At 35.1% G+C, this 26,804-nt stretch overlaps 2 protein-coding genes across 34 annotated transcripts in view; one reads left to right on the top strand and one right to left on the bottom strand.

Moving 5' to 3' along the window:
• Positions 1 to 26,804, bottom strand: part of mtd (TLD domain-containing protein mustard) — an 80,856-nt gene that overhangs the window by 23,206 nt on the left and 30,846 nt on the right. For 13 of the 33 annotated variants that reach the window (XM_018019330.2, XM_018019355.2, XM_018019373.2 and 10 more), the window contains exons 3-6: positions 18,865 to 19,182; positions 18,266 to 18,780; positions 6,374 to 6,445; positions 768 to 871 (exon numbers count right to left, since the gene is read on the bottom strand). In XM_018019330.2, coding sequence (XP_017874819.1) covers positions 768 to 871; positions 6,374 to 6,445; positions 18,266 to 18,780; positions 18,865 to 19,140 — 967 coding nt within the window. In that variant the 5' untranslated portion in view covers positions 19,141 to 19,182. Of the gene's footprint in view, positions 1 to 767; positions 872 to 6,373; positions 6,446 to 8,388; positions 8,439 to 18,265; positions 18,781 to 18,864; positions 19,183 to 26,804 lie in introns of those variants that run through there. The other 20 variants (XM_089463544.1, XM_089463503.1, XM_089463499.1 and 17 more) reach the window with 4 other exon arrangements.
• Positions 1,232 to 2,249, top strand: Tim17b1 (mitochondrial import inner membrane translocase subunit Tim17b1). Its single transcript, XM_018000726.2, has 3 exons — positions 1,232 to 1,680; positions 1,751 to 1,959; positions 2,045 to 2,249. The coding sequence occupies exons 1-3, from the start codon at positions 1,359 to 1,361 to the stop codon at positions 2,063 to 2,065; spliced, it is 552 nt and encodes a 183-aa protein (XP_017856215.1). The 5' UTR covers positions 1,232 to 1,358; the 3' UTR covers positions 2,066 to 2,249.

The following is a 26,804-nucleotide window of genomic DNA, read 5'->3' as shown; positions in this document are numbered from 1 at the left end:
GTAGCGGCCGTCAAAACTTTTCGCTGTAATCAGCAGTTTTCCGTTTAGGAGAAGCAACGACAAAATGAATTGCCAGCGTCTTCCAGTGTGAACTTAGCAAACGTTTTTAATTCTGCATACATACATACATACAAATGTACCTATGCATATACATACATATGCTGTTATTTATATGATTATTATGTACAAATTAGATAACTGTTTGAGCGGTTTTTTTGTTATCGATCGGCCATGGCTTTAGAATTTTGTGTGAGTCAGTAATTGCTGATAGATACCGTTAATAGTTTTGATTAAATAATAAATGTTCAAAAGTGATCGATTTAGTATTGTGTTTGTCTGTTTCCTTTTGTTTGCTCCAAACAATAAATATTTTTGGTTTATTATTTTTCCATAAATTGTAAACTTAATCGCAGCTCGAAATGAACAATAATTCGCTTATTTTATTGCCAGCCAAAATATGAGTACATAATAATAACACAGTTTGTAGTAATGTAAGAACCGTTATCCCCTAAAAACAACAAATGTAACACAACACTTGCCTCTGTTGCTGTTAACAGAGAAATACAAATATAACTACAGGCTCTGAGACAGAGAGATTTGTTAACATTTTCGCGCGCTGTTAGCTAACGTAAGCTTTTGCCAATGTGCTGCCAACTTCGCGCGTTCACTTACTTTGCGGCCAACAACATAGATGGCGCTAGTGTGGGGGAGCGCGCGCTTTTCAAATTTTGGAAATTGTTTAATAATACATTATTATTTATACTTACTTGAAAGTTTGTCAACGCTCTCGAAACGCTGCTCAACTTTGGAACGCAACGAATCCAAATCAAAGGGCGCTGCAAGGCCATGATCCACACTGCGCGATTTGCTCCTGTAATAATAATAGAAGAAAGAAAAACAAAAACACGCGACAAAGCACGAATCGATTGTTAAATTAATTGGCAACAATATAAAGCGATAGCAACTTGTTCGCTGCGATCTTTATCACTTACAAATTTTTCCAGCTTAAATTGTGGCCATAACCAGCTAATAACAATTTATTTATGTGTTCACTTGTGTTGTTTTTTTTTTTTAATATTGTATTTTTGTTTTGCTTTTTAATCTGGCAATAAAAAAAAAAAAGTGGAACTGACCTAAAATGGACAACGACGCATTTGAAATTGTTTTCGCAAATGTTTTTGGCTTGCTGTAACCTTTACATGCGATTTCAGGGTTGAGCATGGAATTCCATGAAATAAAATACAAAATCGTAAAGCCTAGCAGGCCCTGTCTATGTGTATGGATGTTTTGCTGTCCAGATTAAGTTCAACCGGAGGCAGGCTTATATTCTAGAGCTGCTTGCTATTGTCGGAACAATTATGGAGGAATATACACGTGAGCCGTGCCCATTTCGCATCGTGGAGGATTGTGGCGGCGCCTTCACCATGGGCGCTGTGGGCGGCGCCATATTTCAGGCCATCAAAGGATTTCGCAATGCGCCCAGCGGTCTGCCGCGTCGCCTCGCTGGCGGCTTAGCCGCAATGCGTTCCCGTTCGGCTCTAGTGGGTGGCAGCTTTGCCGTCTGGGGCGGCACATTCAGTGCCATCGACTGCAGCCTGGTCTATGCGCGCGGCAAGGAGGATCCATGGAATTCTATAATAAGCGGCGCAGCAACTGGCGGCGTTCTAGCGGCACGTGGCGGTAAGTTTTGTATATATGTAAATTTAATAATGTACATTTAATATCATCTCTCGTCCATTGAAATTTGTAGGCCTTACAGCCATGCTAAGCAGCGCCTTGGTGGGCGGGGTGCTGTTGGCTTTGATCGAGGGCGCTGGCATTGCCATGTCGCACTATACGGCCGATAACTATCGCCAGATATCGGTGCTGGAGCGCATGCAGCATTACAATGAACGTCAACTGCGTCAGCAGCAACAGCAGCAGCAGCAGCTATCCAGCTTCTATGCGGATCCAAACGAGGCGAGCTTAATTAAATGCATTCCATTTATTATTTCGTCTCGTCTCACTTTAAAATTTTTTTGTTTTCCTTTTTTATTTTTTACAGGGCAACTCGATGCCGGCTTAGAAAATCCGCCTCATCATCGATCTATAGGCAGCACGACCATCGAATATAAATGTTGAAAATCAGATTTTGTGTCTTGTGAAGTCATTGGAGGGGGCCCAGGGGCGGCGTCTGGCAAATGCCTCGAAATTGAATTCAAACACAATTGCAAACACATTCAATTTCATTAAAATTCATTTGCCGTGCATTTCGAGTTTTATTCACTCTTTTTTTATTTTTTTTTATTTATTTATTTAGAATATTCTTAACTTTTTTTGATGACGACGTAGATATGTTATATTTGTATTGGGGCGTGCGTGTGTGCTTCCTAGCGCCATGTTTGTAGTTAGCCTTATACAGTCGGCATGTGGCTAACTTTGGACTGCCGCCTCGATTTTTAATAGTTCCTACATACATATACATATAGGTATATATGCGCATACAAATATAATGATATCATTTGTAAGAGTTATCAATATTTCAAACTATTTATCTTTGAGAAGCTCAATTTCGACAGTTTTCTGTCAGCGCTTGGAAAGCTTGATTGGAGAGGATTTGAGTGTCCTCTAGGCGAAGGAATGACTGACTAACAAATACCCTGTGTTGATTTATTCCTTTTATATTTCTATGTAAACCTATATTTTGACAGTTTTCCAGCACAGTGATTGACCAAGAGATATACTAAACTGGAGTTTTAGCTCACAGACTTTTCCATTTAAACTTCATAAACTTGAGGGGAATAAAAAGGAAATAAAATTAAAAAAATTCAAATATTAAGAATTTATAATTGCAACTTCTCTAGCGAACTCATTCTTCCTGAAACGCAGAGTTCTATTAATCTGACAGTTGCAAACCAATGCATTGCCAATATAGCCCGTTATAAGCCCTACAATGGTTACAGGGCATCAGAAATGTAATTTCCGTCTGCGCGCACTGTCATCCGTTAAGGAAAAAGCCGATTTTCATTTGATTTTCGACACAAGAAATTGAATAGCTGATTGACAGGCAGAAGAACTGCCAATAAGCACTATATACACATATATAGATAGATATCTTCTTAAATTGAGCACATTCATAACTCTGTTTCATTATTTGGTTCTCTTTTGTTAAATTGATTAAAAATAAAACCAAATGGAAATTAATTTGCGCATGTCTCCGCAAACTGTGATAAACGTAATTGAATATCAATGATAAAACGATATCTATATATGAAGATATATGTGCATATATATGTATATAAATGTATTTATATATTCATACAATTCTAGCATTTATATGCGTAAGGGCAGCTGAGAGAGCTTATTGTTTGTTGATAAACAGAAATGTATTATTTGTTTTATGTATTATTATTTATCGCAATTTCTGCTATTTTGCATGTTTCAATTTTTAATTAAATTGCGCAGCTGAATTATTTCACAAATCAAATAAACTGCGCCCATTTAGTTTGCTCGCATAATAACTGTATCTACATATACAATATATAAGTATATAGAATCGCGTAGCCAAGTGTTGGACTAGAGTTCGATTGTATATACGAGCTCTATTAAGAATTTAATATAGGGCTAACATTTTTATTTTTTTGATACTATCTAACACTAACATTATATTAGCATTTTTCGCATATTTTTTTTTCTAACTGAGATTATCATAGTAAATAAAGATGGATATAAGTAAAAAAGAAATGACAAAAAAATTGTAGCAAATTTTCAGTAAATTCCACAGATTTTTAATTTTCAATTTCAAAAAGGGTTCGTGAGCTAGACATACAATTTTGAAAAGTCGCAATTGTATTTTTTCATAAGACACATTTATGCTCTTATCTTACAGAATCTCATCTCTTCCACATAAATAATCACATCAGTAAAAGTCTAATCTTAATGAATATCTAAAAAGATGTAGACAGATGTTTCGTGTTTACGGGTTTACCTTGTTAAAGACCTTTCAAAGAGTATAGTCTCATTTTGGCTTACTAAAGATTTGCTGGCATGTGTGTTTATTTTTTATAGGTCTCCTATGTATTGTTATTATTTCTTAAGTTGAGGGCGAGCTAGGAATTTCATTTGCACAGTTGTTTCAATTCCAGCTAAAATACGATCACATGATTAAATACCTTTTATATTTATCATTAATATTTGTTATTAAATAAACTTCTGAGTGAGTACAGTAAACATATTTTTTATGGCACGCCATAAGCATGGAATACGTTTCTTATTTGAAGCTTGTTCTGTATACAAATTGGCCAATAGAATTTTTAGAATAAATTCAAGACATTGAGAATATTCTTAACAATATCTTATCAATGATTACTTATGATATTTTAAAACAGAAAGCAGGTAGCAGCATAGCTGGCTTAAAGCGTTTTGACTTTGATAATGACAAGTGCCAATGAAGGTTGAATCCAGCTCTTGCCACATTGACACCATTCGAGCAGTACGCACCACCCAACCACCGCTGAACCACTCTCCCATCGATCTAGCCAACAGCCACTGCGGACAGCTGACGTATGTCAACAACTGTCATCAGCACTTCAAAAAGACAACATTATTCTGTTTGCCTACATACAAATGACACATATTGAAATCTATATATAAGTATGTGCGTATATATTGTATATATTATATGATCTGATATGATAAAACTGATACAATTATCAATAGTTATCGCTGTGCCATTGAGGGTTCAAGAACTTCAAACTTCTGTATGAAAAAAAAAAAAAATGATTTATATTATAATATATTCAATATTTCTTTTTCATCAAAAAGTTTTTATAGACAATCTAAATTGAATAGACATCCGAGGATATATATATATATACTTTTAACTCTTTTCCTATCTGCTCATTCGTATTTATCTGTAACTCTAACCCTAGCCTATATACATGTTCATTTCGTGTATAAATTTTCTTGTCAATTCTCAATTTACATATCATAGAAGAGACGAAAAATAGATTTTCTAGTTAGATTATTAAAAAGCTCTGTCTCGCTCTATCCAAAATATTCAAAGATAGAGATATTTATATAGATCTATATCTGAATAAATTGGGATTATTTATGATTTGTGCCTGAATCGTATTTAATGGATCCACATTTATTTTTATAGACTAATTAGATAGTTTATTGACGCAACTGTTTTTCTTTAGCTTGCGTTTATTACGAAACAATAAAATTGTCGTTGAAGCATTTGGACAATTTGCTTAATTAAGTTGCTTTGTGAATAGACTTATTAAAGAAGTATGTTTATCATATCTTCTACCTGAAAATTTCCTCAGATTCTTAATCTTTATAGACAAAAACTGCATACACTAAAAAAAAAAAATTAGAAATATAATTATTTTACTCAATCAATGCTAAAAACAGCTACTCCACTTGTCTTAGTCATAAGCTACATACAGATATTATATATCTTAGCAATTTGTTTATTATTCTTTTTTTTAATTCCAGTTTTTTTTTCAAATAAAATATCATATCATATAACATTAATCTGAAAATAAGTCAACTACGCACTGATAAAATTGTTTAAAAAACAAGCCCAAATTTTTGTCAACTCACATACATATATATATATATATATATATATATATATATATATATATATGTGTGTGTGTGTATAGATATATGTGTATCTTTATATTTGTATGCAAATCATGTAGAAAAACTCGAGACAGTTCTGATTGATGTGACGCACTTGGTTGAAGAGCCTACCTATCAAGATATTTGCTCTTTAATCTAATCTCTGCTAATCTGTCCACAGAACAAAAGTTTTCTTATTGTTTACTCAGCAACAAATTTAATTTTTATACTTTTAATCATATTAATATGAGGTGCTTAACAAACTTTGCGACTCTTATAAATAATAGAGAACAACATTTCGGTTCTACGGAAGACTAGATCTATCAAGATAATTTCGTAATCTATAAATAATCATAAATCGATACGAATTTCGCGCTTTGTTCCTTCTATTATATTATTTATGCGATCTTTATGAATTCGTTGTAAATTGATTCAAATTGAATTTACGGCTTGGTTATGGACACAATTTAAGCTGGAAAAAACTGTTATATAAATGAAAAGAAAGAGTATATAGTATATGATATAAAAGGCAAATCGTTATGCATATGCATGCCTTAACTAATTATTTACATGCATGCAGATATATGTACATGGAAGCGGTTGCATGCAACATGCTAAACATGCCGTTAAAAATGAGACAGGTGTTAGCTATTTGTACACGATGCTTTTATATCTGTGTGCGTGGGTGTACGTGTGTGTGTGTGTGTGGGTGTGAGAGTGTTATAAGTTACAGTTTGTGTTAGCAATAATTAGCTGAACTTACCTGCGCACGGGTATCGCCAAATTGTCAACGCTGCGCGACAAACTGGAAACATCTTGACTAGCCCTACGTGACCTGGCACGTTTGTTAAATATAATTTGTAAGGAGCAAACGAAATGGTGCCAAAAATTAAACGAGAAAATCATAAACAAAATCAATACACAAACAAACAAAAAGAAGTTAAAACAATATGACAATAAAAAGAAAACTGTTCAAATATTCAAATATATTCACATCTATATAGGTATGTATATCCGTACATACTATATACATGCTATATATATATATGTCGGTATCTCATAAAATGTATTTTGTTTAACAAACGCCAATTCCAAAATTCACACGTAACGTCCTACCCAACCCTAACTACTCCCGATCATTGTCTGATATTTATTGCTGCTCACATTATGCCCACATCCCCAGGTGTTCGTGGAGCACGTGGCGATAATGAAGGCACGCGCTCTACTGCAGCTTTATTACTCTATAATAGTCACGTTTTGAAGCGGGGGTCTATATTCACATAGCACTATTTAGTTGAGTGTTATATTAGCATTTTTCAACTGAGATATTTTCAGGGACATATATCCAAATATTCTTCTGTCTTCTGCTTTTTGAATTAGTTATTTTTCGCTTCTTCTATATTTCTTCTTTTCTGTCTTTTTATTTTATTTTATCTCTTATCTTTTACTTAACATTTTTCCTTCATCTCGTTTCTCTGCTTTCACTCCTCTTCTTCTTGAAGCATATATCCCATTTTGACAGTTTTCTTTTTCTATTCTTTCATCCATTGCTCTGCTTCTTCGATTTCCTTTCGATTCTCATTTTTTTTGTTCGTCTCTACTCCATATATATTTTTGAGTTTTCTCTTTCCTCTCTTGTTTCATTTTTCGCGCTTTTCTCATATTTTTTCTTTTCATCTTCCACCTAATGTCATCTCATATCATTTTATCTATATTTTCAGTTCGTTACTCTTTTCTTCATTTCTATTTTCTTCTATTTTGATTCTTTCTATATTCTCTATTATTCGGTCTAATTTTTAGTTCTATTGAAATATTTCATATAATCCATATATAGCAAATTTCGAGTGGTCAAAACTATGCAGAATATTCCATTAGAGCACGTTTAATAATAAATCATACGCTTCCAATAATTTGATCAAACCTAACCACTCGGAGTGCATGATAAAGCTACAATTATCTTTATAATACCTTATAAACGAAAGTAATCAAAATATAGCTTGAAATGTTTGGGGACATATCAAATCAATCAATTCTTGGAATCTAATATATTACTTTAAATAAAACAAAAATATCGCTAGAGTTTTGGGAACACGCGTTTAATGTCGAAATATGAATAAAAACCAGACAGCTCAATAAATTTTATATGCAAGACCCAAATGAATTGGTTTTTTGTTTTGTTTATATGTGCACAGTCATAAATTTAAATTTACAATTGATTAACACATTTTACAATCAATTAGCGAGAGCACTTTTCCCAGTTTCCAAAAATATATAGCCATACGTAACAAATACATACATATATATATTTATAACAACTGGACTTAATGACAGTAAGTCTTGAGTGATCTTGTTTTTCATTTTTGTTAAATGGATACAATTGGTATTTAACACTCTTCAGCTAAGTAAATAACAACAAGAGAATCAAAGAGGAGAGCAACAGAACAAGAGAGAGAGAGAGAGCGAGCGAGGGAGATAGAGATGCATAACTGACCTTTGACGGAGCAAACAAAGCATGATTCGGCAGTGGAAAAGAGAGGGCAAGTAGGGCTCTCCGCTGTTTGATCAAATATGCTGCGTACGTGCCTCGAGGCATGCTCTCAAGAAGCTGAGACGATGTCTTATTAAGCCTTTGTGTCATTTGTATATAAGACTCGACAAAGAAGCTGAAGAGGAAGCAGGTATTTATGTCCCAGCTGAATTTTTCCCCAACAATATTTACTCATACACATATACATTTATATAGCTTAAAGCTAAGCTCATTTTAATCATTAGTCTTACCAGTATTGCGGTGCTGTAATCATTACGTGTTGCATATTTAATTAATTTCAATTAATAAATATTCCTCAAACATTTCTCAGTCACACTAAAAAGCAAAAACAACATCCAATGAAAATAATTCAAATATTTCAGCTTCCATTCAATTTTAAACGGAAATGCCTGTATATTTTGCTAAGATTCAACTTTGTGCATATTTAAGTTATATATATATATAGTATTATAAAATATATGGTCATCAATCATACGCACTGTCAGCCAGCTTAGAACCAGCAGCAGCAGCAGCTAAGGCAGATGCCGACAGATGAATTGTAAAAACGGGCCGTAAAATACCAAAATATTGTTGTACGACATATTCTGGCGACATTTTGTTGACTTTAATGACTCAATTTCGCTCACAGTGTTTTATTTGCTGGCCATATTGATTACGAAATTAATTAGCTTGTCAAATGTGCACGAAACGAGCGAATAACCAATTAATAACCAGCCCCACAGTCGCAAAACCTCTCATATCAGTTACCAACTGCAGCGGCTTTTCTCAGCGAAAACAAATCACGTGCTACACGACAGACACTGATAACAGCAGCAGCAGCAGCAAGAGCAGTCAGCAAACAACTCTACGCATTCAGCAGCCCGCAGATGAAGTCAGCAGACAAAGTTAGCCGATGTCAACAGAAGCTGTTGGTAATTGAAGTCGACAGTCAACAATCAGGGTCAACAATAGAAGCCAGCTTTCAGCAGTTAGCAAAAGCATTTAGAGGTCAACAGTCAGTCGTGCTAGATGTCAGCTGCAGAAGTTAGCTGTAGAAATCAACAGCAGAAACTGGTAGCTGAAGCCAGCAGTCAGTTTATGCTGACTAAACGTTAAGTAAGCAGTCAGCAGTAGAGGTGACCAGTGGAAGTCAGCTGTGAAAGCAGGCAGCCAGGAGCTGATTTCTGCAAGCAGTTAAAATTATCACTAAAAATCAGCTGTGTAGGCGAGCAGTCAGCTGATAAAGCAGTCGATGGATGTGGAAGAAGCTACAGCAGTAGAACTAAATATTAAATATTTACTATTTGAACTGTATTAGATTTTTATTTTGGTATTGCTGTAGCACAAGAGAACATCGAGTATATCAAAAAAATCACAGAAGGGCTGGAGCAGGGCTTAACAAAGTATGTAACATTTAAAAGTGGACATTGAAAAGCGTTAAAGTCCATTAAAGTCCAATCTAAAAGACTAAGCTAAAACGATGTAGTTTTTGTTGCAAATTCCCATTACATAAATCTAAGCCATATATCGAAAAAGTAGTAAATATTATAGCATTTATAAGTCTAATGTAATACAAATACAAGTCGACTGACAAATGGCATATTCCTTTTTTATTTTATATATAAATATTATGCATATATTATTTACCGAGCAGTTTTACTATGATATCATAGCATTAAAAATTCCTTCTTTGAGTGTATTTAAAATTTTTGCTAGCTTCTTGCTTATTTTATACCTTTCTGATAACTAAAATAAGTATCTTAATTTTTTCATGTCTCTCGTTTTGTTTCTTTTGTTGTTTTTGTTTTTATTATTATTTTTTTGTTTTTTTCTTTTTTATAATTAGAAATTTCCTTAATGCCGCATTCTTATCTGCTTGTTGTTTTTAGAGAGCCGCATTGTTGTTGCCAACCTGTTTGTGGCAGCCAGATTACAAGCGAGTTGAAAGGGTTAATTAAATGTGAGACTCAGAATGTCACCTTTTTAAAAAAGGTTGTTAAAGTGCTGAGGAGGTACGGAGGTAGGAGTAAGGGGGCTGGCAACAGCTAATGATGCATTCTGACATCCGCTTTTTAGATGCTCGGTTTTAGCCCGTATTACATCATAGTTAAATACATTTTATTAAAGATATTTTCCGCATATCCAATTTATGCCTTTCACATTTGCGCTAAAGCCCTACAAGGTCATATATTGATTTCTCTGTTTCTCCCTCTCACCCATTCGGGTTTCTCTTCATGTTTATCATAAATCAACTTGCACTTGAAAGTAATCTCCTGACAACAACAATAACAATAACAAAACAATTTAGGTTAAGGCTAAAGTTTCAGCATTTTTGTTTTCTTTTATTGTTTTTTTTTTTTTTTTATATTGTTGTTTTACTTTTTTTCATTTTTTTTTGTTTGCAGAGAAAGCAAATACCCTACCGTTATCATTTCTTTTCTTCTCGCCTATGAAATTAATCAGAGAATATTTGGATTTTCCTAATGGAACCTACAAATTTAAAATATATATTCCCTTCAAATTTCATTTTTTTTTTGCTTGTCAAATCGGTATTATATATCTTCCAGCGTAAATGGCACAATTGAAGCTAGGTCTTTAAATTGTTCAGTATTTATTACCCTGATAAAATGAACTACGTAAGATACCTTATCAGCTTAGGTTTTACAACAACTGCCTAAATTTGGTAGGTGAATTACTGTAGTGCTGCTACATATTGTTGGACCCACTTCTCATTCGATATTTCTTTCTCGTAGTAGCATATTCAATCGTATATTATTTATAATACGATTGAAGATTTGTATTTACATTTTAATTAAGTCAAAAGCGAGTATTTTGCAGTCAGTTAGACCCACGTCAACGTTCTATTTGCTTTACTTTTAGCATAGAATTTCTTCTTTTCGCCATGGGAAGTTATTTTGGCCCTTTGTAAGTACTTTGAAATGCCAGCTGCTCAGTGATTGTATAAGAAAAGTGTTAAAAAGAAAAATGATAGCTTTTAATAATAATAATTGAATGGATTTGTTTATCAAAAGATTTGTATAATATTTCATTGTTGCTGTATGAGAAATTTTAAAGAAATTCTGTTTATGCAAAGCCGGTGCAAAATACCGGTTCAAAGAAAATATAGCAGCAGAGAGTAGGAGAGAGAGAGAGAGAGAGAGAGAGAGAGAGAGAGAGAGAGAGAGAGAGAGAGAGCAGTTATGTGCTACTAGAATACCCCAATGAACTGGAATAATAGAATATATTTTTGTAGGTAGAGCTTTATCAGGTGAGGATAGTCTTTGACTCTTCAAGTTCTGGAGTTAGATATTGAAATGGTAAACTAGATTATTATCACAAGTCAACATATTGACAGATATAGTTAGAACGACTCACTATATATACAGTTTATGCCATCTTCTAAATGTTACATACCGATTTACCCAACCAGCATACCCTTTCAGCGCATTGCCAATGGAAAATACATCAAAACAAATTTTTATTTGTTTTGATCCCAAATGAGATTTACATAAAAATTAGTTTTGGGCTTTTGTGTAAAACATTTAGCATTTAGCCAAGTTTCTTCTTCTTTTTCACTTTACAGTTTTTTTCATGGGCCGAGGGTGCGAAAGCTGTCAACTTGACTGATTAGCGCCTAGTTTGATATATTCATTTTGTTAGTTGCCAAGCAGCAAACTTTTTCATGTTTTTTTTTTTTTTTTTTTGAATATATATATATATACATATATATATATATTTTTTTTTGTTTGCCAGACGAGCCCCTTTAATGGCCAAACAAGATATAAACGAATGATTTATGCATTAAATTTGCAGATAATTAAATTGAAGATAAGCATTGCTTATCAGCGCCTGTTAAATCGAAATCTTTATAATTTGAATTGAAATCACATGCGTGATTTGAGCATTTGTGATTTATGTGGAAATCTCACACTTAATGCAATTAATATTTAAACAATTTGCTTTGCAAATAAAATATAAATTATTATCATCACACACACGCACACACGCACATACACACACGTATGTTATACAGAATCCAGTCTGATTGCTTTGCACTTTGCATTTACATAAAAAAACAATTTCTCGACTTTTGTTTTTGCTGTTTTTGTTTTACGAATTATTGTTGTTTTTATTTTTTTTGAATTTTGTTTATTTTTTTTTGTCGGCTCAAATCGGACGGCGGTTTCCAAATGTCGCTACCCGTGTTCAGTCGCCAACTGAAATGCTCCCGGTTTCAGTATACGAGAGCAAAGTCGGTCGCTCGCTCGTTACTCTTGATGAGAGATTGGGATGATGTTTTATCATAAGTGCTGGCTACACCCACATAATATATGTGTATGTATATATGGATATGTACCGCTGTGAGCGCTTGTTTATTGGACCTTGTTGCCCGACATTATTTATATGAATTATATGTATGTACATACATATATAAATACATACATATAAATGCAGTTAAAGGTCACGTCGGACTTTGTGCACACACGCACGTAAGCCCCGAGTGGTCAAGAGGCTTTAGCGCAATTATTAATACAATATTTTATTGCCTTTACATTTAAGTATAAATATTAAAAATTGCAGTTAGAATAATTGTTTCAGCTGTAATATATATTCTATTTTGTTCTCATAATCATCATCCAGCCATGATTGATGACTAACAATTTATAACAAAACTCGATAAGCTGCCTATGAAAAACTATGCAAATATATATAAATATATAAATACATTATAAAGTCAGATTATATATATAGTATATATTGAAATGCTATTGGCGACTGGCTGCAATTATGAATTATGGTAGCTAACCATAAACAGCTGTGAGTCGTGCGTCCCCAATTTAACCAAATGCAATATATAAAAGCTCAAGTAGTTCAAGCCAATTGAACACGGGCACAGGTATTTACTATGAAAACACACCATAAATCGTATGATTAGAGAATTATATATACTTGTATGTACATATATATATTATTTATAGGAAATAGCCATACAGTATGCCTAAAAGTTTGCGCATTATCAAAGTCCAGTATTTTGCTTATTTTATTTGATAAGTATTTAGTTACGCAAAAATGTACCAATGCATAGACATACATACATACATCATGTCAGATATGCACATACATATATACTTGTTATTTGGACATACTCAAGTGCACGCTGACAACTAGAAATACTGCACATTGTGTTGATAAAAGCCACCTTAAGTGCTTCCTAAATGAAGAAATGAATCATTCGCTTGATAAAGCCAAATCGATGGGGGGCAAGCGAACATCTCAGGTTTCTATTAAACAGTTGTTAAACAGACGAATTGCTTTTGTGACATTGATATGGATTTCCGACCATTCAGTACATTCGGTGACCCATTAACAGCTTGATGCGAAAGAGTGTGAAATGCACTTGAGTGGAACTTGACAAATTTCAATTACAGTTATTGTCCAATAATATTGTAGAGGTCTAGCAGAAACTACTTGAGATAGTTTCTATGTCACTTGACATATTTATATTGTTCTTTTAAATAATGGCAAACTCCTGTTAGTTAAGCCTCGTATTAGCTTACAGTTTATGTTTATCCTTGTTTATGCTTATGCAAATCTATTTCATCTTAAATGTACGGTTTACTATATATATGTAAGAATAAGAGATTTTAAATTTACTGTGCAGTTGCCTAGTTATCCGTGATATCTGCCATGTTAAATATCTCTTCTTTTCCAACAAATTAGCAATAAACCTATTTCAAATAATAGAGTACAGTACATGCAAATACACACACATCTAAACTTTCGTCATGATCACGCTCTAAAAATTTCATTGAAAATTACCTTTAGAACGAAAGTTTTATAAAAATTAATTTGCTATAGCACATAAGTGAATATGTATGTGTAAGTACATATATTATATTTGTGTGTATATATATGTGCTCATGGGGTTTACTATATGTATTCATAAATAATAGTAAAATGATTGAAATATCAATTCTGGTAGAGATACCTTTTAGTCCCTCCTATTACTTTACATTCTCTTTCTTTTGCTTTTAATTATACCTTTACCTGGGATGACTATGCCCTGCTTTAAGTCCATTTTTTTTTTAAATTATGTTTCTGCAAGTCTTAAGAATTGTTTTTTAAATACCAACTTCCTTATACACACTCGTATATTGCTGTAAATGTCTCACTTTTACTCTATACATAAGCCACTTTTGAACTACATCCTACATCCTCCCTTTGACTTTACTTGAATATTATATTTGTTTGCTAAGCCAACAGCTCCCCATTTCATTTCATTCCTCAATTATATCCTTGACCAGCAACAGCAAATGATTCTAGTTTACATATATAAATATTGTCTCCCATTTCCTTGCTTTAAAGTAATTACCTGTAAATTGCATTAATCATTGATGAATATTTGCCATCATTTGATCAATTAAAACCAGTTTCCCTCTATCAAGTCAGCTATTGCTTACATTTGCGTAATTACAAGAATGCTTGATTACAAATAATCAAATTGCTGTTCATATTCATATTCCATTAAATGCCTCCTCTCCTGCTCCTGACTTGACTGTGCATTATTTTAGCCTGCTTTAGTTGAGCATGTTAACATTTGTTCGATTGCCACATGTCGCTGCTTAAACAATATTCAAAACTATCTAAACAGCAGCCACTTGCAATTGATATTTGCCAATTGCAGCTGCGTTTGCGATCCTTCACAGAGACAAACACACATTACATTGCATTGCCTTGTTGTGCAGTGTACTCAAGTGTTTGGGCATCACCTTGATGCCGCAGTTAGACTCGAGTTGCCAGCCAAGTGGCTGGCCATGCGTCAGGTATTTACGTTTGTTAAATATTTGGCCAAAATAGTTGCTGTATTTAACCGGCTACTGCACGGACATTAGCCGACAAAAGTCAGGCCCAGAGCTCAATGCGGGGAGGCGCAGATCTCTCTGTGCATGTGCATGTCTGTGTGTGTGTGTGTGTGTGTGTGTGCAAGCATTCTTATTGGAGAATGTGAATGCGCATAGAAATCTATGTACAAATGTGTACGCACACGAGCATGTGAGCTGTTGACGACATCGTGAGGGCCCCCAGAGGCTATAGAGTCGTCGTGCCGTCCCGTCAAACTGTGCAAATATTTAGGCACGTGAGATTACGCTCTGGAGGCTGTTTGACAGTGTGGCCAACGTTTAATTAAGAATTTCAAGTGGCAACGGGGCGAGAGCAAAGGGAGCAAATTGTATGGAAATTCTACTTGTAAATTCTCCATCTCTGTGCTTGTGTGTGTGTGTGTTTGTGTGACTGTGTGTGTATAGCGTAATCGAAGCGTCAATGGGGCAAACAATTTGTGGGGGCATTCAATACAGTACTCTTTTAATGAACTAGTTGGTTATGCTCGTGCTTATGCCCTGTACGCTTTGACAGCGTATAAATGGGGTATATAGATTTTGCAAAGTTGTTTGTAACAGGTAGCAGAGGCTTATTTTTAGACATGGGCACATAAATTATGAAGCCATTCAATGCAGCTGGAAGAACCTTTAATGAGGTATTTTAGTTGGTATTTTACGAGGCACATATCTATTACCTATTCTAACTCAGCAACAGGTTGTCTTATTATAGAAAATATAAATTTATCTTTACGTATTAAAGCTTTATATGAGCTATGTTTATTACACCCATTCGGAATTTTTACTTAAAAATTTATCTTTAATTAATTCGATATTCCATTATAAGCCTGCCCTATCGGTTTACTATATCTACCGTTATTTTAATTGAAAATCATTTATCGAACTGCTGTCTCTACAATCGCGTGCCATAAAACGTGCTGCCTCGTGGCCAGATATGAACTACGGCAGAAGTCGGTCAGTTATATCATATTGAAATTGTGCAAACTGTTTACATTTCATTCGCCAATTGGTTAGCTTTATTAATTCTTTATTACAAGTCGCATTGAATTGTTCGTTTCGCTGTTGATTGCTTCTTCAGGTTCTGCGTTCTGCCCAACAGGCGGAGGGTATTTTAAAAAGGGAATTGCGGCACTTGCAATTGATTAAGATATATATGTGAATGCTGTGCGCTCTATGAGCTGGACAACAATCTCTAATTTGCATTGCTAAATAACAAAAATTGACCTTCATTTAGCAAGAAGAGGGGGAGAGAGAGAGGGAGCTGTACGGGTGTGGGTGAGTTCGTTGTACAGCTTTATCTTAGAAAATTGAAATTGCAATTGGCTTTGCTTTCCCTTTGAGCGTTGCCTCAATTAGTAAAGAGAAGAAGAAGAAGAGTAACGATAATAAAGCTCACATTTCCAGGTTCAAGAATAAGAAAAAGATGACAATTCCCGCCTCGAGGCTTGCGCTGCTGTCGTCGATGAATAAAATCACAATAAGAAATAATCAACATTTGTGCAGTAATTAAAATGCATATTGAAAAACGTATATATGTATACATATAAATATATATCGAACAATCGTAAAAACAAAGGCTGATAATTAAGACACATCGAAGATTAAACACACTTTTAGAGATTATAAAAGAGAATCTTGGAGCTCACCAAATTTGTGTCGATGTTTTTTAAAAGATAGAGAAGATAAAGATTTCTGAGCCTTTGATATAAACAAAATATGAAGCATTCAATTCAAACTTTTCTTTATCATTATATTAATGTATTTTCTTATAACTTTAACAGCTAATTTATAGCTTTAATTTTCAGAGATTATCATACAAGGCCTTCACACTATCTACATTCCATTTCATATTAATGCTTCTTCTATAAGCAACCTATAATACCCCTTGCAAGGGCATAAAAATCGTAATCATAAAGAGATGATAACAGAAATTCAAGAAAATGAAATGTGCACAAAAATAAATGCATTCAAAATCAACAAACAAAAGCAAATTGATTTCAAGGAAGCGCAAAATACGCAAATAAAGCCAAACAAAAAATTCACATGAAAATTACAAATATTTATATAAAGCAGAGTAAATATATAATTAAAAATAACAGATAAGAGATAACATGGCTTTTTATGTTATATATATATATATATATATATATATATATATATATATATATATATATATATATATCTATGGATAGCTAATGGATTTGCCTACGGGCAAGGCTTTTCCCCTAACAAATAATTATCTTAATGAGCTTTCAAAGATTACAAAAATAGAGAAAAAAAAAAAACACGTACAACAATAGCTAATTTTTGGGTTCAGTTCAGTTCAGTTTTTGTGGCTTAGTTGGGTTATCGGAGTTCATAACTTTTGGCTAGGTCATGGCCAGTCAATGGGAGCGCTACGCTAATGAATTCTCATCACTTTTTCGATCCAACGCAACATTTCTGCACAATTATTATTTCTAATGCGATAATTAACCCTGAAAGACAGCGGCTTACAAAGCAAAAGTCAAGGTGTTTCACACTCAAGAACTCGCAATAAAAGTGACGCAACATTAAGCATCGTCAACAGGTGGAAGCTCAAAGAAATCTAACAAAAATACGTCTACATGTAAAAAAAAAAAATTATTTAATAATTAATGTTCAAAGAACAAATTTTATAGGATTGTCCATAGCGAATCTTAAAATACTTTTAATTACAGCCTAAAGGACTTTATTGTCTACATGAGAATCGCAGAGTAAGGCACTGTGGTAAGTAAATTTTATATAGTACAATATATATATATAGATAGCTTGCTTAAGATTGTGAGAAACAGGCCTTTAAATGACTCCATAAATGCCTTAGAAACTTACTTGAATCGCTGAGAATCGCATAGTAAGGCCTTATTTTACATAGATTAGCGTACGTAAACTTGCTGCTATTATATGAGTACATACATAATTACACACATGCTCATACACAATGAATGATTGTTGTGAAAACTTGATAGTTAATTCACTAGCTTCGCTGAGCGAAAATTCTTGGAGCAGCACTATTAATTACAGGGTATACGCTTAGATTAGTCACTTGGAAGTCGGGCTGGGAGAAACGAAAAAGTTTTTAGGGCACTAACTGAACGATGCAGTTTAGTCACTGGCAAGGCGTTTGTTAAACATACATTTTATTTTTATTTGGGTTAGAGAGCAATCAGATGATGGAGTTAGGATTGATGCGTGAATATATATAGCGAACCTGTTCTTGAAATTATCGGGCACAAATATGTTCCACCAGGAGTGTCGTTTCTCGCGCGGAAAATACTCAACATGATTGGGATCGACAATGTCGTCCTCATCATCATTATCATCATCATTACGATAGCCGGTCATATCGCTGGCATTGGCGCCATTGGCCCCCATACTATCATTGGTCAGATCGCTTTGCGATTCACTGTATGTCATATTGGAGTCCAGGCTCCGTTGATTGATGTAGTCCATCTTCTTGCGTCTGTGCCTATCCAATTTCGTCTGCAGCGAGCTGCGACGTCGCCGTTGTCGATCATTGGGCGTATCATACGGATTCATGCCCTGTACAATGGCACGGGATTGTGTTCCATCCTCGAAATAGGTCAATTTACCAGGCTCGTTCGGTGAGCTGGCACGTATGTTCTCCTCCGAGCTATAGACGAGCTCGGGACTGTTTGTGGGCGTGGCAGAGCCATCAGATTTCTCACTGCGCACAGCCGATTCATAGGAGTCTTTGGTAGAGTTCTGCAAGTACGAAAGAACAAACATAAGTTCCAGGCATAAGCTCGAATGCAATAGAGATTGTAATGTTAAGGCCCTGTGGCTTACCTTATTGCTATCACGTCGCAGAAACGAGACAGCGATGGAGCTGCGTCGCTTTTGACTCTTGTCCGACTTGCTGGAGAAGAGGCCCAGGGCCAGGGAGCTGCGACGCGGTGGTTTCTGTGGTGGCAGTGGAGCTGTCATATTCATATTATTGTTAGCTGCCTCTCCGCCACCGCCATCGCCGCCGTCCACGTGCTCATCGATGTTGACCAATGATGGTATGGAGGCGCTGGCCCAATCCTTGCGCAGGCGATATTTACCGTTATCGATGATGCTCATCGTGCTGCTAATCGATCCTTCAACTCAGTTAACCGTTAAGCACTGCAAATATGACGTTCATTAATCGATTGTGCATGAGATGTGCCAACGAGGCGTGGCAGTTGACTACAGAATAGAGAACTAACTCTATTCTATCTCTTTCTGACACATACACTTTGTCTTTCTCTCTCTCTCTCTCTTTCAATCTCTCTATTGCTAGTTAAACTTTTACTTTCGATGAACTCCATTGAACCGGCATTAGCGCCGTAATTAGCAGGCCATTGTCGGTCGGCTGCAACGTCAGCGACAACGCGACGATGATATCGCAGCTTGAACATGTATATATATACAATATATATAAATATAGATATCTGAGCGAGTGAGTCTCTAAGCACATGCAATGTACGACAATTATCGGGTTTGCGAGAGGCTTAGGGCAGCCCCGGGACGACGCGACGTCGCATGTGGTGTATAGGGCGTGTTTGTTATGAGAATGAGTTGTAATTGTGCTAAGGCAGATCAACAGCAATCGGCTATAGCGATTCAGTTGATCACCTGCTCCATATGCTGTTTCATAGATAGAGAGTCTTCACTTTATTGGATCAGCAACAAGCCTGATCAACATAAGTGATCTATTTATTGACATTTTTCTCATCTGATTCAAGTGATCTATACCGAGTTCAACATCTGGCATAACTTATGCTAATCACTCGATTATGTTACAAGGTTATTCAAAATAAATACACAAAAAAAATATATGTAAGATTAAGCACAACATATTCCAGAATTTACTAAGCTGAGTCGATATAAATATCTGTGCTCATCGATCAGCTGTGAATATATTAAGTGGCCAAGTCTAATTAACATATCAAATTCAAGTATCACGAAGCTGCTCGAGCATGTCAAAACATTTTTAGGCACAGTTCCTCATTAGAAGCACAAAGCTATCATAATCAAGATTTAAACAGAAGCAAATTAGGCTCTTCAGCTGCTCTACGGAATACATATACCTTAAGCACTTCGCTGTGCTAAGTGGAAAAACAACTGCTAATAATGCAAATTAGCAAATTAGAAAAATTTATGACATCAGAACAATGGCCCAACCTACGACAACAACAGCGCAACACTCACACACATACACTTGCCACAAATACAAAACGAAAAAATATGTATATATAATAATAAAAAAAAAAAAAAAGATATTTCTCATAGACATCAATGAAAACGCGGCACGATGACGCCGCCGATTTGGACAAGTTAATGGGCGGAGCAGGTGGCACGCCTCAGCGAAATCGAAAGTGCCCCGTTACAGGTGTAGCAATCGCTAGAACAATGGCATTAATGGAATAACTATCTAGCTGTGGGCGCAGCTAGAATGCAATTATAAAGCTCTCTAATTGCATTCATCTACTACAACTGGGGCCTGTAAACTGTAAACTGTAAACTGTCGGTTCTGTTATAGTTTAACGCCTGGCTGGCTTGGGCTCAAGTGTGAGTGACTATCTGTGTCGGTGACTGTGTCTGTGTCTGTGTCTGTGTATGCGTGCCTGTGTTTACGATTCTCACATCAATTCACATTTAATAACAGATCACAGTAGGGCCATAATTGCTTCTAGTTTACTCGGAACGATGGGCAGTTTGTGCTGTCGTCGCAATAAGTAGGTCAATCATAACAGAGCTGAGAAATCTATTAATACCTTGAGCCCTTTTTCAATACACGTACTACAAAATATATTTAAACGCATTTAATTTATATTTATATTAATATGTATATTCGATAAGTAGGTTAAACTATGCAAAACAAGTTTACTCAAATCTGTTTCGTTTTCTTCCTTTTCCCTTAAATATTGATGAATATTAAATTTTGCAACTTGTTTTATTTTTAGCACAACTTAATGACATAAGAGAGCTGGAATAGAGATTCTCTCTTTTACTTTTGTTTTACTGTCTACCTTCTGGCTGTAATCTCATCTAGCTCAACTCTAGAGCACTTAAAATATAAATAACTTTTGGATGTTGCAAGACAGACTGCTTGTAAAGAATAAACTGTGAGTGCCTAGAGTTCGATAAGGTAATATTGATTGATCCGTTACTTAAACATTGGTTTGGTAACAATGCTTAAGCAGAGATTAGATACAATTAATATTGCACACACTCAAGTGCAGGGCGTTAACACATTATCTATGCATTTATGTGCGTATCAAAATTTCGAGTGTTTTGTATTGCCAATTCTTCGAGGGTCTTTAAACTTGTAAGCGTGACTCAAGTGGCCACTTCTTCTACAAAGCCATAGCTCGCAAAAAAAAAAAAAAAAAAAAAAAAAAAAAAAAAAAGAAGCAGATTCCTCTATAGGAAACGAGCAATTTGAATAAAGCTCCGCAAAATACTCATGTATGTATATGTGTTTATGTATGTATATACGAATTTAACCTTGTGTGCGTTCAGTGCGCAGCTGAGACTGACCACAACCGGTCAGTCTCAAGGCGCTTACATTGCCGACTGAGAGAAGTGAAGTGAACTAAGCCGAAGTGAAGTTCACGCTTGAAAAACCGGGGGAGCTATGAGCACGTCTCATATCTCTCAATGGATTTCTGTCTGGCTCTGGCTCTGGCTCGGGCTATGACTCTGGCTATGGCTATGGCTATGGCTCTGGGTCTGGGTCTGGGTCTAGGGCATTTTTGTCCAATTGCATCGGGCCATGAAGGTGAGGCATTCGTTTTGCGTTGGATTTCTTTTTTGTAATAAATAAAAATATAAATAATATATTTTAGCGGATTGGGGAGTCAACGCATTTGAAATCGTTGTTGCTCATCAATTGTGCAATGCGCATAAATGAATAGAAATCAATTTCGATAAACGAAATCTTACTGTGTCAATGTCACGGCCAGCCAACCGAAAAAACAAATACAACAAGCAAAAATCTCATAGACTCTGAGCACAGTCTCCGTCTGCTTCTGTCTGCTTTCTGCCTACGCCCGCCGCTCTAATCAACAAACTCGTGTTGCATGTCCCATAATCTGTGGCAACAAAAAAAATTTTCCACAGCAAGGAACAACAAGTGGAAAACTACAGCACGTGATAAGAGACGCCTGCGATAAGACCAACTGGGGCTCAGCTTAATATAGAATGAATGTTATATATACATATTTGGAAAACGCACGATCGAGAATGCATCATTTATAATTATGATTATGATTATGAATTCGCGCATCTGCTTTTCACACTCAACTGGCAATGCAGCAAACAAGTGACTATGAAATTATAAAATGACAAACAGAAGACTGCGGACCGAAGAACGCAGACTGAAGACGGAAGAGTCAAGGCGTTACAGACCACAGGGTTGTGCGGCTGACAGATAAAACTAATCCAGTTGAAGATTGGCAAAATGCCAACAAGGTTTACGACAAGGACTAATATCTTGATGTTGGTGGATTATTGCAAACTCTTATGGCTTAAAAGATATACATTTTATATGAAATATTATTTTTAGATAGTGGTATAAAATTAGACGAACTGGAATATCTTTAGACAATATTATAAATGACACGCTTGGGAATTTCTTACTAGAAATTAGACTGTAGAAACTCTTAGTAATATCAATGTTCAATAAGATTATAGTAATAATATTATAGTAAATTTAAATAAAATTGAATGAAACTCTAAAACGTAAGCTCGTGTCAGTTATAAGCCAACATTTGTCTCACTTCCTATGCTTGACAAGCTGAACAAGTTTAATCACAACTAAGATCTAGATTTAACTCGAAATAAGCCAATTAACAAATTAGAACAAATTTTATTTGATTATCGTTACAAGAAATTAAATCCATCTCAAGATTCTGTTGAAGAGATCCAGAAACGTACTTCACTTTGACTACACTATAAATCCGAGCGTTAATTCTTAAGCCATGGTGAAACGAGCTATAGAATGCGTCATCACGGAGTAGGCGGCGCATCGAGTTACACAAATGTATATTACAGATGTGCGGCAGACTGAATAAACAGCGATAAAAAACAGACGAATTGGAAACCTGAGAGCACCCGCAAGACTTTCGAATATCAATAAATAAAAGAAAATTCTAGCTAAGCGTAACCAATGGGAATTACCAAAAAAATTGTGCACTTTAATTCTTAACCAACAGCTAAAGTACAATCTTATTGACCACTAGGCGATAATCTGGCTGCTAGAGTTAGCCCTGAGCTGATAAGCGTATTTTAAGAGCTACGGTTCGCTGCCTGCCAGAACAAGCTATATGTATTAATGTATATATATACCTATATATATTTGTATATTTTTATGGCTGCGAATCACATTACTGTTTGGGAATGCACTTTCGCTTTTGCGAATGCTGCAAAGAATACAAATAACAAATGTATCTAATACATCTAGCAAATGTATCTCAACGATACAAACGCCGACACCTGCCCAAAGCGTGGGCAGCGACGGCGACGGCGGAACAAAGGCGTGCGACGCACATTTTGCGGCCAAATGAAATGAAACGCAAAAGAAGGAATTTGCAATTGAGCTCTAGTGCTCGACTAACGGATACCCTGTAAATAAGCTTATAAATCCAAATACAAATTTTAATATACATCGTGTATACATTATAGTGAAACGCCCCACAGTTCAGCGTATGACAACATATCATAAACAAAATCGCCAACACATACGTAACAGCATTTTTGAGCGCGCACCACGAAAAGATACAAATGTATCTGGGCCTAGGCGACAGCTAGTGTAAACATCGCGTGCAGAAAAGCAAAACTAAAATATATCATATACAAACAAACATATATTGTGTCTGAGATATTTATATTTTATTCCGTTTTTATTTCAGAGTAATTAGCACTAGCTAGCGGTTGAGAAGGTGGAAAAATTTGCTTCGATATAAGGTTTAATAAGGTATTTCGAAATCTTTGCCTATATATAAAAAATATTTGTTGTAGATATATATCTAAAATTATATATAAGCACTAACATTTTATATGTAATCTGTAAATGTATCTGCATCTTTGCAACAGATAGTATAGGATATAAAATATTGTAAAAATGTTGTTTTTAATTTTTAATGCAAAGCGGGAAATACAAAGGAAATTAAATGAATTACAGCTAAACTTTTGGGATAGTTCACGAATGGATTTTAAGATATTTTAAGGTATGCAAACATTTTCCTTTCTTGATAGAACCGCTTGGGAATTTCAATTAAGCCATGAGTAGCATTTCAGTTTATTTTGTGATAATTTAATTATTGTTGTTATCATTCCTAAAATGATGTTACATGTTATTGTTTAGGGTTATTTACTTGTATTCGCTTGTATCTCGCCAATCTCTCTTCAAATATTTTATATAAATATATATATATAAATATGTTGATATACATATTCATTTGTATAGCTACGTAAGCAGCTGGTAATACGGGCCTGTTCCTTCGCCCGCTTGTCAAAGTAATGCGAAAACCGGTTGCACAAACAATTCGCTAATAAGCGACTTATATTCATAATTTTGTCATATGAGACACAAATATTCACACACACACAGATACACAATTACATTGAAATGAACTCCTAAGGAATTTTACAAATGCATATTTTAGCTAATTTCGATCAATTGATATAGATGTTTAGCATGACAAATGATAAAACTATAAGAGCTACGCGCTTTGAGTCATTGAACTGAGATACAAATGTATCTAGCACACAAATTGTCTACAAAGTGCTGAAAGACTCTTTGTTCCTCATTCAAGTTATGGAATTTACTTTCAAAGTTTAGTTTTATTTTCGTCGCCAACTTTAATTAGAATGTCAGCTCAATTATAAACGAAATCGTTTCCCACAACTGCTCCGGCTGGGTTGGGCCTATCGAGTTCAGGTGCGGTTTATAGCATAGCATAACATAATATGCCCGGTAGTAATATAACAAGTTGGCTATTTATTATTTATTGGCTTACGGCAAGAAAGCGTAAATCATGTGGACGGCAAAACACTTCAAGGTTCATTTCGTTGCGTAAGACAACTTTCTATTCTTACAATGCAGAAATTAAAATGTACCGATTTACGGTTAATTTCTATACGATCTTAAGTACTTTCAACGAAAATTCCAGCACTGTAATTAAGCAAATGCTTGCAGCTTCGCATTACATGAAATCTAATCGAATTAATAAGTTCGAGTATTTATTTATGTTTACAATATACTGATATACGATATATATATACTCAGAAGTCGAATGAATGTCAGTGTTATATTATAGCACCAGCTGAAACAGAACTGCAAAACAAATCCGCATTAGAATCAAATTCAAAGCACATGACAGCCGGTCAACGAAGCTGACGACGATGACGAGCGTTAACAGGAACTGAGCGTGGGGTCCAATTGGCAGGGGGGAGGGGGGGCGGCATAGTTTGTGACTGTTTGTTGTGGCGGTACAATGACATAATCCCCAACCGTGACACTTGAGCCGATTTTGAGTGTGAACCTGTGCAGGCCCCGCAAGAATGCCGATCGGCTGTCAATGTATCTGTATCTACATATACCCTAGACCTATCTGTGAAATGTATCTTTGACTCGCAGCTAATTGCCATTGTTGTCAATAATAATATTAATATTGTTTGCAAGCGTTCAATCAACTGCGTTTCGATTTTGTAAGCGTTAAAAAAAAAATAAATAAATAAAACCAAAACTCTTTACCAAGGCGGAAGCAAACGCCTTTTGTTTGCAAAAATTATAATAATAAAAAAAAAAAAAAATCTAATCAAACCAGTTCGAACATTTTGTTACTTTCATAACCTATGTAGCTGTATCTCGGTTTGTAGACGTATCTATGTGCCTGCCTAATCAAACTCAATCAATCGTCAAGTTTGTGTTCCGCAAAACAATCAACTATTTTGCTTACAAGTGACAACAACAACAACAACCACTACAACAACAAAACTGAACCGCAAGACGGAACCAAATAGAACGCTCAACACTCATGTAGCCCACAGCGTTTACTTGAGGTACTCGAATCTAATATGCAAATCGGAAACACTTCCTATAAACCACATCGAGTCGGCCGGCTAGCTATCGGCTTGATTTTAATTAGTTTTTGTATTTGCCTTTCGGAAAAGCACTTTCTACGCAACATTAGCTTTCTGAAAAATATTGCAAATAAACATTTTAATAGAGAGCTTAAGCGCTTTAAAAGGCGCGTAAAAATATATGCTATATATACATATATATATTTATATATATGTAGGTACACATATAATATGCAATTCGAAAAAATTTTGCCATTTCGTAATTTCGTTGTGAGTTTTGTAATGCGCATTTCAATTATCGAACAAATTTTCGAGGCAAAAACAAAATTCAATTCATCTGGAATAAAGTATATAATATATTTAGAAATATATGTAAATATATATATCATATTTTTGGTAAATATAGTTTTGAGGCAGGCGAGCTCTCTGCCAAAAGCAATATAAGCGAGCTCTTACTGTCGCATTGGCTGTGGCCACATATTTAACTGTTCTATGAGTTATATAATTTATCACTAACAGCTGTTCATCAACTGTATCATAAAAGAGCGCTTATTAAATCATCGGCATTGTCGATAAATCAAACTCTCAGACTCTCACACACACACACATACACATATACATACACACGTTTTAAAGAGCTCTTTGTGCAGATACAAAAGCCGTCAGATACTTCG

Source organism: Drosophila arizonae, chromosome 2 (assembly GCF_054131065.1).
Source record: "Drosophila arizonae isolate 15081-1271.41 chromosome 2, UAZ_ARI_1.0, whole genome shotgun sequence".
NCBI classification, from domain to species: domain Eukaryota; kingdom Metazoa; phylum Arthropoda; class Insecta; order Diptera; family Drosophilidae; genus Drosophila; species Drosophila arizonae.
This window is presented reverse-complemented; position numbering and strand designations above follow the sequence as displayed.